General features: G+C 54.5%; 3 protein-coding genes across 3 annotated transcripts; all 3 read right to left on the bottom strand.

Annotated features, from left to right (window-relative positions):
- Positions 1–733: 733 nt before the first annotated feature.
- BBK36DRAFT_161358 (glycoside hydrolase family 18 protein) lies at positions 734–2,073 on the bottom strand (the record flags this gene model as incomplete). The annotated part of the gene is made up of 4 exons (XM_024897711.1): positions 734–1,267; positions 1,331–1,557; positions 1,629–1,915; positions 1,991–2,073. The coding sequence occupies 4 exons, from the start codon at positions 2,071–2,073 to the stop codon at positions 734–736; spliced, it is 1,131 nt and encodes a 376-aa protein (XP_024750502.1).
- A 532-nt stretch (positions 2,074–2,605) lies between these two features.
- Positions 2,606–3,859, bottom strand: BBK36DRAFT_1117129 (hypothetical protein; the record flags this gene model as incomplete). The annotated part of the gene is made up of 3 exons (XM_024890318.1): positions 2,606–3,195; positions 3,280–3,627; positions 3,703–3,859. The coding sequence occupies 3 exons, from the start codon at positions 3,857–3,859 to the stop codon at positions 2,606–2,608; spliced, it is 1,095 nt and encodes a 364-aa protein (XP_024750501.1).
- A 653-nt stretch (positions 3,860–4,512) lies between these two features.
- On the bottom strand, positions 4,513–10,579 carry BBK36DRAFT_1159116 (P-loop containing nucleoside triphosphate hydrolase protein; the record flags this gene model as incomplete). The annotated part of the gene is made up of 3 exons (XM_024894170.1): positions 4,513–5,939; positions 6,372–10,504; positions 10,566–10,579. The coding sequence occupies 3 exons, from the start codon at positions 10,577–10,579 to the stop codon at positions 4,513–4,515; spliced, it is 5,574 nt and encodes a 1,857-aa protein (XP_024750500.1).
- Positions 10,580–11,850: the final 1,271 nt, after the last annotated feature.

Here is an 11,850-nt window from a genome sequence, read left to right as displayed (position 1 = left end):
TCAACCTTCCATATACCGCCCGAACTCAGCACGAGACCATGGTCAAGACAGCATCAAACTCGGACAAAGATGCAACATCAAACCTAAGCAGTTGGGCCTAGAGATATACCTATCTAAACCATCTTTGATCAGAGAAGTAGCTCACACATCTCCTCCCTTGACTCCCCATCCGGGATTCTACTTGCCAAGACAAGAGACATGGATGGCACATGGCCCCTCGATGCTTCCACATGCATCTTCATCACCACCTCCCCAATTATCCATATACTAGTACTACTACACCATCACTATCCTTGTACAGGAAAGTTGCATGTTTACGCAATCCATCTCCATCTCTTCCATGCGTCGGAGATGAATCCGGCTCTAAAAATAGCAGTTGACGAACCCTCTTCCCGAGCAGTGGCTGCATCATGGCGCTTCTCGGCTGCAACTACATGCATCTTGATATTGAATGGCACACTAGCATACCCAGAATGGCTTCTGACATGGATAATCATACCAAAATCTGCATGTATCTGTGATTCTTCTACCTCATTTGTGTCTCTTAATTTCCCAGAGCGCCTGCGTGATGATGGGCTTCACATAGACCTCCTCGATAAAGACAAGAATCATCATCAATAACACCCTTCTCAGATAATCAGCTCACAACAGCAACTCGGTTCAACAGTTCGGCCGCTTGTAGCTACCATACCACTAATGCCACTCCCGTCTCCATCACCAACTCTCCATCACATCACTCTTCCCGCTGCTGCTCCATCGCCCTCACTCCCGCCTGCAGAGCCTTGAACCGGCTCCAATCATAGCTGTCCTGCGCCAGAGACCACGCAAAGACGCCGCCCAGCTTCTTCGGCACCACAATCTCCGAGAACTTGCGAGCAACGAACAGGGCCGTGTCCCAGGTCCAGAACACCTCCTGGTTGGCGTCCCACCACCACTGCCCGCCCAGTTCCTGGTCCGCGACGCCATTGGCCACGGCGTGCTCGAGCTTGCCGGCATACGTCGACGCTTCAAAGGTGATGGCCCCGGACACGAGCGGGTCGCTGCCGTCGGCGTTCTCGAGCAGCGCGGTTGGGCAGCCGGTGGGCGTCGTGCACTGGTAGCCGGACTGGGTGCTGAACCACTTGGCGTAAAAGGCAAAGCCGAGGTTGATGTTTTCGGGCGACAGGCCGCGCTCGACGTACGTGTTGACCGAGTCGAGAGAGCCGTTGACGCTCGTGTGGTGAGTGGTTTCGTTCATGCGGCGGTTCATGAGGTCGTAGGTCATGATCTGGGCGTTTCCGCTGTCAGTGACTCCCGTCGACACCAGCCTGATGACCCTTCCTCAACTCACATTGACATAGTCGACAATGCCGTTAATCCTGGCCACGTTCTCGGCCGTAAAGGCAATCATATCCTCAACCCTCGCCGGCACAGCAATGGACAGCTCAATGTTCTCTGGAAGGGCCTTCCTCATCTCCTCGAGAAACAGCGGATAGGCTTCAATCTCCCAGACCTTCTCCGAGTTGGGAATTTGCTTGTAGTCCTCGCCATTCCCACCGGGGTACTCCCAGTCAATGTCTTTCCATATGGATCAGTCATATGTATTGTTCCCTGAAGACACATGTAACGCTGTTCCCCGTCAGACTCACCAACACAGTTGTAGCCCAGTCTCTTAACAGTAGCAGCAACGTTCTGGGCGTATGTCCGCCGCGTCTCGTTGGTCTTTGCAGCCGCACTGAAGCCGGCCGACAGTCCCCAGCCGCCGACGGCCAGGCAGAGCTTGGTGCCGTTGTCGAAGAGGAGGCGGACCTGGTCCGGCGCCATGAATGGCTCGTACCAGGTGCCCGAGTTGAAGACGATGGAGTCGGCAAAAGCCGTCGTGACGTGGGTGACGCCCGCCGTTACGGAGTGATCAGGCAAGTTGTCCTTGTGCCATCTGACAGGCTGGAGGTTAGCTAACATGATGCGAAGCGTCTTTCCGAGAGGAGAGAGAGAGGCCTCAGGTACTTACTGGTCGAAATACATGACAAACCGAGGCTTTGCGAAAGCGCCCGAGACCGCAATGGCCGCCGCGACAATAGTCGTGATCCGCATCTCGACGCTGAGCTTGAGCCTGAAGCAGAACAAAGAAGAAACTGTTGTTTAGTGTTGTTGTTGATGGATGCCTTGATGCTGATGGTCTGGACAAAGCCGCGCTTTTCGCAATAACAGGCGGAGAGATATCCTTCAAGAGGCCTTCGTTGCACCTACCGACTTGTCTCAAGGACTGAACACAACGCGGAAGCTGCTCGAATCTTGTACGTCGTCCCCCCCTTTTTATACTCGAGTACAGCGGTGGTAACTTGCCTTCGACAGTCGACATCATGCGAGCGTTCCTTCACTGTCCTATCCGTTTCTTCCCACTCGTTCAGAGGTCCATAAACCTCCAACTGCCATTGCTTGTACCCCTTGGCCTCGGAACCGCGGATGTCTCCCTTGTGCCACGGGACAGCCAAACAAGACGGATGTAAGCGAGGGCTTTCATACCTGCTGTCAAAGAAGCCAATGTTTGCCTCAACCGCCACGGGTGGTGGTTTCTTTACAGTGAAACGGACAGTGTTTGCTACATCTTATAGCAATAACTCACTCACACCCTCCCGCCCCCCGTCTTCACCACATTCACCATCTCCCCCCCCCTCTGCCTCCTCCCCAGATTCTCCCTCAAGATCCTCAACGCCCGCACGACAGTCCCCCGCGCAACGGAACTCACATGCGGCGTCACAAACACGTTCCGCATCCCCCAGAGCTCGCTCTCCGCAGGCAACGGCTCCGGATCCGTCACGTCCAGCGCCGCGCCCCAAAGCCCTCCTTCTCCTCCCTCCTTCTTCAGCGACGCAACCAGCGCGTCCTGGTCGACAATCGCCCCCCGCGCGACATTCACCAGGATGGCCGGGCCGCCGCCGCTGGCGTTGAGCACAGCGAGCTCCTCCTCGCCGATGAGGTGCTTCGTCGCCGGCGTCAGCGGCAGGGCAAGGACCAGGACGTCTATCCCCTGCGCGAGAAACGCGGCCAGCTGCTCCTTGGACTGGCCGTGCAAGTACGCGCTCGGGATGGAGCCATCGGGGTCTCCCGAGCCGGGCTGGAACCAGTTCCGGTCCTTGCGATCCTCTGCCGTGACGCGCGGGCGGGAGTTGTAGACGATAATGTCCATGCCCAGAGCTTGAGCCAGACGCGCCACTTGACCATCGATGCCCCGATTTCCGTGTAAGTCATGACTTCCAAAGACAAAGAACATTCTCTAGCATTGTGGTCAGCCCTCACCTTGACGCCCTATCGATCCATATCCAACAATCCCCATCCTCTTCCCATCCAGCGTAAACGGCGTCCCCTCCGGCACCCCATTCCCCCAGACCTTGTCCCCCTGCATCTCCCGGAACGCAAACAGCCGCCGCGTCAGCGCCAGCACCGACCCAACCACCCACTCGGCCGCCGCGATGCTCGACGCCCCCGCCGACGTCGTAATGGTCACGCCTGGGTCCCTGAAGGCCGCCTTGTGGGAGACGTGGTCCGTCCCCGCGACGGCGAAGTGGATGTAGCGCAGGCTGGGCGCGTCCGAAGGCTCCGGGACGAAGCCGAATGTCGCTAGACAGGTGACTTCACGCAGGATTCCTGTATACATCACATGTTAGAGAAACAGAGCAAGGGAAATGAGGATCAGGAGAGATGAGGCCATGGCAACTATACCGGGTGGGACGTCCACGTCTTGCTTGAAAAAGGCTTCGGCTGGCGTCACCTCATGACGCACGTACGTGATCTTCATGTCGGGAAAGGCTTCATGGAGGGCCTTTAGGAGAGGTTCAGGCTTCGGAAAGGGAAGCGTCAACAACAGATGTTCGCCCATGGTGAAGAACGACGGGTAACTGAGCAAAGATTCTCAACACAAACCCAGTCAGTACCTATCCACACATGTAAATATATCTGCGGGAATCGAGGACTGCCACTGAGAACAAAGCTCATATTTATCATTACTCGGCATTCTTTTCTGTGATTGTCCAACCAGGCCAACCGTCTATAAGCGGCCGCGAGGGGACACCACCACGTTGAGTAATCAATAAAAGCGTTGCCATCAAGATCAAGACAAAGTGTACGCATCTGCTGACAAAACTTGCCTTTTTAATTAATACGATCACAATGGGGAAGCAGCCGTTTCAGCCGAAGGGGGGATACAAATGTCTCAGCAAGGGTTATCGGGATTAGTAGTAGTTTGTCAGCTATTCCTGTTGCTTGGCCTCGAAGATGGCTTCTCAACCTCAACCTTTGGCGTACCGAGAGAGTCACTTGTGAGCAGCCATTGAGCGTTCCATCATGAGCTGTGTCTGGTTTCATTTCAAACAAGAGTGTGGTGTGCAATTCGATAGCATTAAACTGTCATCCATGTCCATATAAGCTAATACAAGGTACACAAAGGTATGTGACAGAAGCAACAATAACAAGTAACAAGCGAAAAAAGAAAGAGAGGCCTTGAAATCAAAGAAACCGACATCAAATTCCTCCTCACAGGCCCAATCCATTCATGCCTCTCGCAATATTCTCAATCTCTGTCGCATGCCTCACCCCTTGTACCGTCTGATGGTTCCGCCCCCCTATTCTGGCTCCGCACTCCGGACACCGTGCTTCCTGCATCGGCATTCCGCACTCGCCAATGGTGAACGGATGGTTGTTCTCGCACACGTACCAGTGTCCCGTGCCCGAGAACTCTCTCATCATTGCATTATACACTGCTCGCATTTCTTCTGGCGTGACCGGATGGTACATGCCGTCGTTGATCAACACCTCAACGTTATCGACCTCTCCCTGGAACGAGGCTGTGGAAGGATACTGGGACATTACCGCTCGAGCTTGCTGAATATGGCTCATGGCCTCTTCTTTCAGATTGTCTGGCGTCTGCTCCTTCGTGACGCCCTTCTTAGCAGACCACATACTGGCGCGCTCGCCAAACGATAGGCACAGTCCGCAGAGCTGCGCGGCGAAAATGTGGCCCTGGACTTCCTCTCTCACGTACATGAGCAGACGAGACTGTTCGATGAGCTTGGCAGAATCAGACCAATGGACTGACAAGTCCAGCTTGACTTCTGTCTCTGCCTGCGCCAGGCCTCCCTGCGTCATCCAGCGATGAAAGTCGAAGAGGATCGCAATCTCACACTTGAGCAACAGAGCGTCTGCAAGAAGCGATCCCTTGACCTGGATGACGGATTCGTCGTACCGAAACTCGCCCCGGCTCTCCTTGTTTTCGCGGTTGGCAAACTGCACAAGGTCCGCCACTCGCTGGAACGGCTGCTCTTCCCGCCGGACTTTCTTGGCATGCGTCCCAATCTGCCTCCAGAGATTGATGATGGAGTTGTATCGTCCCTTTCCGACGAGTCTCTGCAGCTCTCGAAGCTGCTCCAGCCTCGAAGCAGAGCTGGCCAGCTGACCAGCTTGGAGCGCTGAGGAGGCTGCATCACCCTGAACGGCTTGCCCAGGGGTTGCTTCCGCAAGTTTCTCCTCTTCCTTGACCAATCGATTTGCTAGGGAGAGGTACTGCTCGTGCGACCAGGCCAGAAACTTCTTTGTCGCCTCGTCCAGGATGGCCCGCCGCACGATTCGGCCGTATCTGGCAATGTTTCGAAGCGAGCCCCGACAAGTCGCGCAAACCGGGATGCCCGACTTGTCCAGCGAGAAAGGCTCGGAATTCTTGCAAAGCCGCGTTGGATGGCCCCCCTCATCCATATCGTAATACGCCCCCATGCCCATCTGGCCATCCATTGACGAGACGGTCAGGAAATGGCCGCAGTCTGGGAAAATGCAAGGCTCCTCGTCCAGGTTGATCTCATGATATTCCTTCATCTCGAGGAAGTCGACGCACATGGATCTCACAGCGTCGCTCGCACACTGCTGACAGAAAGCCTTGTCTGGGCATGCTTCTCCGCAGAGCGAGGGACCTAGACGCTTTGTTAGCTTTTGATTGTGGAGGATAAGAACATGAACCTATTCAGACGAGAACTTACACTGATGGCCACATTCCAACAGTTTGTCGCAACGCCTAGAGCACGGAACCCAGTCGCATGGCGCAGCACATGGCATCGTGCACCTCGTATGGGGGCAACTCGAATGGCAAGTGTTCTCCGCACAGGGGGCACAAGGCTCGTGGCATGCCTTTGGGCATCTCGAATGCCCGCAGCGCACCACACAGGGCTCTTTACAAGGAGGACATTTGACATCGCCGTGGCAGCGCTCAGAGCAGCTGTGCTGGCATGTCGAATAGCCCCGACCGCATATCTGTGTGCAGATGCCGTGATTCTGCCGTATGATCTCACCGTCCTTTCTCTGATTGCATTGGAAACAAGGACTCTTGCAGGTGTGGCCACAATTACGGTCATGGCCACACATGGCAGTGCACTGATACCTCGCAGTGGTCACATCTTCGTGGCATTCCACGTCGACCTTATGGCTGCAGCCTGGCACCGTTCGTCTAACGAGGACTCTGCAGCGAACAGCAGAGGGATCCTGATTCTCCCAGCACTTTGCCGAAGACAGCCGGTGGCCACACGGGAGCACGAGGTTGATATGCTTCAGCTCGACGGGGCACTTGGCTGGGCACGGCTGACCGCATCGCCGAGGACAGGCGTGATCGCAGCCCCTTCGTGGCCTGGGACAGGGCTCAAGGCATTCGACGACGTTGTGCAGAACGTCCGAGTGGCATCGTCCGGTGCAAGAATGGCCGCAATGCAGTCTCTTGTCGCACGGCAGATTGCATCCGCTCTCAGGAGAGAATTGCAGAAAATGGTCAGGCTCTGAGACGCGGATTGGCGTGTCCGGATGCCGGCTGCACTGGAGCTCCAAGCTCGTGCCGAGGCGGCCGCTTGCCGTCAGCATGTCAATGACTTGCTCCCACATGGGAACGTTGTAGTATGTGCTGGAGTTGCCTATGATGTACATGCCGTGCTTTGCTCGCGATAACAGAACATTGATTCGGTTGGAAGTGCTGAGAAAGCCGCACCTCTTTTGCAAGTTACTCCGGACAAGTGAGATGATGATGACCTTGGCTTCCTCGCCCTGAAAGTTGTCAACAGTTGCGACTCTGACACTCTTCAAGAGAGTTGTTTTGCCAGACGGTTTCCACGTCGCCGTTGTTGGGGCTTCTCCGCCTTTGTCTTCAAAATCTTCCAGTTCGGCGAGATCGCGGTCGTTGAGACAAATCTCGAACATGGATTGCATTCGCCGCCGCAGCTTGTGTAGCTGACCGAGATACGGCGTAATCACTGCAATGTCGTCCTGAGCGTACGCTCCTTGCTTGACGAGGTGAGAGATGAGAGACACGGTCATCTCGACTTCGAAATCGTTCGAGTGCGAGGTACTCAGGGGGTCGTGACTAGCCGCACCGGCTTCCAGATGCTCATGGTGAAGCCAGAAGAGCCGATCTTTCATTCCGACTACCTTTGGATAACCCAACACATTCTCGCCATCTTGCAAGGACGGATATAGCGTGGACCGAATGAGCTCAGATATCGACGGGTGCATTCTTCTCTGGGTTTCCAGTGTACTGAATGGGAGCCGCAAGTCTGTCAGGTGTGGCGGCTCAACAAGCCTTTCGAACAAGGATGTGTCCAGGGAATACTGTCTGCCTCGGGGATTTGTGCTCTGAAGCTCGTAGTTTTGTATCTGCGGACGCAGCTGGAGATGGTCACCGATCAAGATGGCATGCTCGATAGAAGGCAGCAGTGCCGTCAGGATGTGGGCTTCCAGCACCTCTCCAGCTTCCTCGCATAGCATGACCTTGCATCGTAGTTTTCGGAGAAGTTCCAAGTTTTTGGCCAGGCCTGTTGTTGTCACTCCAATGACATTGGCCTGGTTCAGGCAGCGCAAATCCACATCGCTGCGCACACGACCACGCCGCTCCATCAGCTCGGCGTACTCGTCTTGGAGTCCAGTGATGGTCCGAACGATGGGAGCCACGATGCTGTCCAGCCAGTCTCGATACAAAATCTGGCGCTCAGCGTGATTCATGGCGGACAGTCTCGTCAACCTGAGGATCCCAAGGCTTCGACACCGGATGTTGTTACGCGAGCCACCCCTCAGCCATCGCCGCAGGGCCTTGTCAGCCGTGTTGCCAACCGTCTGCCACCCGTCTTCTTCCACGCCAAATAGCGCGTCATGGTGACTGGGGCACTCTTGTGCGAGAAACGCTTTGATAGCCTGTGGCGAGTCCGATGTCGAAAGTCTATGGAGCGAGTCCTGCATGCTCTCTTTGAGTTCATTCAATTGCTGTTGTATATCCCAGAGGCTGCCCTTTTCGGATCGTGTGCGGTCGCTGTTCTGGGCTACCACTCGTAGATTGAGAGATTGAAGCCTCTCTGACTTTGATTGGGAGCCAATGCGGATAATCCTGTCGGTCCCATCGTCGAGAAGGTGCTCAAGAAGCTGATCCAATGCATGATTCGTGTAGCAGACGCACAATATCGGCCCAATACGAGTCATCTCCTTGTTTGCCAACAAGACTTTGACAATCTTTTCGCCGCTATAACTTTTGCCGGTGCCGGGCGGGCCTTGTATGAGCGACAGTTCCCGTGACAAGGTGTTCAAGAGGGCAGAAGACTGTGTACGATCCAGGGTTGTTCGTGATTCAATTAGCCTTGCATTCAGGGGCCGCTGCGGCAAAACAAGCAACTCGGCCTTATCATTCGTTATACAACTGATGTCGAAGGCAAAGCCACCCGTCCTTGCGTACAAAGGGGGTTGCAGGTCGACTTCTGTACCGGTCACGTTTGTAGGAGCCAAGAGATCAACAAATGGCATCTTGGGTCTCTGAGACATTTGCTTCAGAGCATCGAGAGTATGCTTGAAAGACGCCAGCAGAATGCCGGGAAACTCAACGAGATATCGATGGCGTGATGGTCCCATGCTCTTGTACCAGTCAAGAGCCTGAGTAACGTCGTCTCGATTTGCATCGATGAGCTGTAGGTTGACGTGCAAGTAGCTCTCGTGATCCGAGAGGGTCAAAGGCTCGCGGAGTTCCGGAGGCTCGAGATTCTCATCCGCTGGTTTTTTAAAGCGGTCTTTTTTGTCGTCCTTGTTCCTCATCGTGGAATCAGACACGGTACAGAACATGACGGAATCGGTTCCATCCAAGACGCATACGAGTGCGCCGGCCTGGAGCCGCTTTGACTTCTCCCACCAGTCCCTTCTTTGTCGAGCGGTCAGCTGCCGCACTGCAGGAGGCTGCTCACAGCGGACGACCAGATCCAGGCCAGTGTTTGTGTCGAACTGAATGTCGACGAGAGTGGCGGAGCCGTACGTATACGTCCGTAAGTTGGTAGAGTTCGTTTGCCGATCGATCCCGCCCGTGGCGCGAATATGTCCAAAAGCATCGCGGACTGCATCTCGTAGCTGCCCAACCGTATCTTCTCGTATGAGACGAAACTCTCTGTCTAGACGACCACGAATGCCAGGGATGTGCCACTGTGTGGAATCATTGGTTGGTAGATATTCCTCTCGCGGCGACATGATTTCCTCGTATGTTGGCAATATTTTGATATGAGCGATGTTTGCGTGATCGTTGTTGTGCCTTGGCCCTCCCCGAGATAAGCGGCCAGGGAGGTCTCGGATCAGCATAAAGGTCTCTCGCGTCACAGAAGCTTGAGGTCGCGTCTCTAGATCTGGCAGCTGATCTCCAATCTGGAGACGCTGACGGATGTAATGAAGATGCTTCTTTGCTTGAAGACGATGAATCATCTCTTCTGGCTCTTCCGGCTTCTCCAAGGGACTGGCCAAGCTGTTGGCAAATGCCGAGAAAGCTTCGTTGACGATGTTTGTAGTGTTGCAGTCCAGCATCTTGGCCAGTACTGCAAGGGATAGCTCGACTGCCTCTATGAGGGATTCCTGCGTCGAGGCGACTGGCCATTGTTTAAAGAGCGAGATAACATAGTGGAATAGCTTGTTCATCCTAGCACCTCCCACTCCGACGAGGTAGTTGAAGATGGCTGCGACTTCTTGCTCCAAGACAGCAGAGTCAACAACACGAGGATGGGTGACAAGCTGGAATAGTGGCTTGATCTCCGCTTCCCAGAGGCGGTTGCCTGTTATGGCTATATTGTCCATTGGGATGTGCCGGTCAATTACGTCCTTGATGAAAGACAGACCGGCTTCGGTGACGAGGAGCCTGATCGTCTCCTGGGCGCCACCGACGTCCCCATCCATGAGCTCAACAGCCAGGTTAAGGAACTGACTGACTATGGCCTGTGAGGGCCGGGCTGTGTCTTGCCCGCTCTTGAGTATTCGCTTCCATTTCCATAGCTTGCCTTCCGAGGGGCGATCATGTCTGTTGCCGGGCAGGCCTGAAGGGGCGCCGGCATGCCTCCCATTCGGCTGCCGGGTTGGTTGTGTGCTGCTTGCACTATGCGAAAACTTGCACCGCGCTCCAAATTTGCAGGTATTGTTTCGTAGATAGAAGAAGCATGGCTTGAGAGAGCTTTCGGATGGGGTGGTGGGAGGAGTAGGATAGGCGGAGCTTGGAAAGCAAGGACATATAAGTACAAAAGCGATATACGGAAGTAGTGGAGATGACTTACTGATACCTCGACATTGTCACAGCGTAGGGGCATTCGACGATTGAAGACGTTGTCAGTGCTTCGGAGCTGAAGAGATTTCTGTAGTTCTTTGCGAGCACTGAAAGAGACTGGAGTTACGTGCAGGCAGCGGGTTGTAGAAGGAATTGTTCCGGAGGGGGACCTTGAGAACCTGAAGTGAGGGGAAAAGGACGAGGCTGCTGATGATGAGGAGAAAAGAAAGTGAGAAGGAAGAGAAAAGAAGCCCAAAGGTCCAGCCAACAACGGGCAGATAGGCACAAGTGCGGCACATGCAGCTGGCGGCTCATAGGATGCATGGTTGAGGCGGGAGGCCTACAACTGGAAGTGAATGCAGCCGCACGCATCACCGCTGGCCTCCCGCACCTGCGTGGAAGCAAGCATTCCATGTAGCAGCCTGAGGGGGGCACAGGCAAATCATTGTGTCGATACTTGGGCGAGTGGCCGTTGAGGATGAAGGTGGAAGATGACGAGATGCCGTCCAAGGCTTGCAGGCTGCGGACCACCTGATGTCAACGGTGGTACCTTGGTACTTGTAACGCGGAGGGCTGTCTTGATGCCGCGCTGTACAGAAAGTCCCCTTGATTTATTTTACAGAGAGTATCTGGCCATCATAAGGTAGAGCACTGGAGCTCTCGCTGTGATATCCAGGAATAGGACCTTTCTGGTTGGCGAAAAGGGGAAGATTTGCCGACCTATGATACACTCCTTTGCCGGAGAGGTTGACGACCATTGGCCTCAATCATCGAGGACGCAAATCGCAGCACTCTGGAGTGTAGTACATAAGGCAGATAGATGTATGCGAGCCCAAAAGCATGCATTGCGGTCGAATCTTGAACATGACAGGCTGCTGCGGTGCCGAGTCTTATACCCTTCTTCCAGTCGTCACACAGTCTGACATCCATGCTATATGTGTGTACTGGGCAAACCAGAAGCGCCCACAGATATTGGACCAGCTGGCAATCCATCATCCTGGAGCCACTGCTTCCAATGGGAGTAATGATACGGTCCAGGACCTATGCGGCATCAGCTTCTTTCATATCGAATGCATCAAGTGCCAAGCACACCAAGCATACTGTATATAGACCCTCGAAATCTCTCGAGCTGGACAAGGCAGATAATCACCCGCAATATTGCTGTGAATATCTCCGCCTCCAACTATCAAGCTATGTGTTCAGCTTGCCCTCCAGGCGTACAAGCACTTGGTAGCAATATGCTCTCGTCAAGTGCAAGTCCAGAGGAGTTATACCTGAGGAGCGTGGTGAGCAAT

This window comes from Trichoderma citrinoviride (genome assembly GCF_003025115.1).
Source record: "Trichoderma citrinoviride strain TUCIM 6016 unplaced genomic scaffold BBK36scaffold_6, whole genome shotgun sequence".
In the NCBI taxonomy this organism is placed as follows: Eukaryota; Fungi; Ascomycota; class Sordariomycetes; order Hypocreales; family Hypocreaceae; genus Trichoderma; species Trichoderma citrinoviride.
This window is presented reverse-complemented; position numbering and strand designations above follow the sequence as displayed.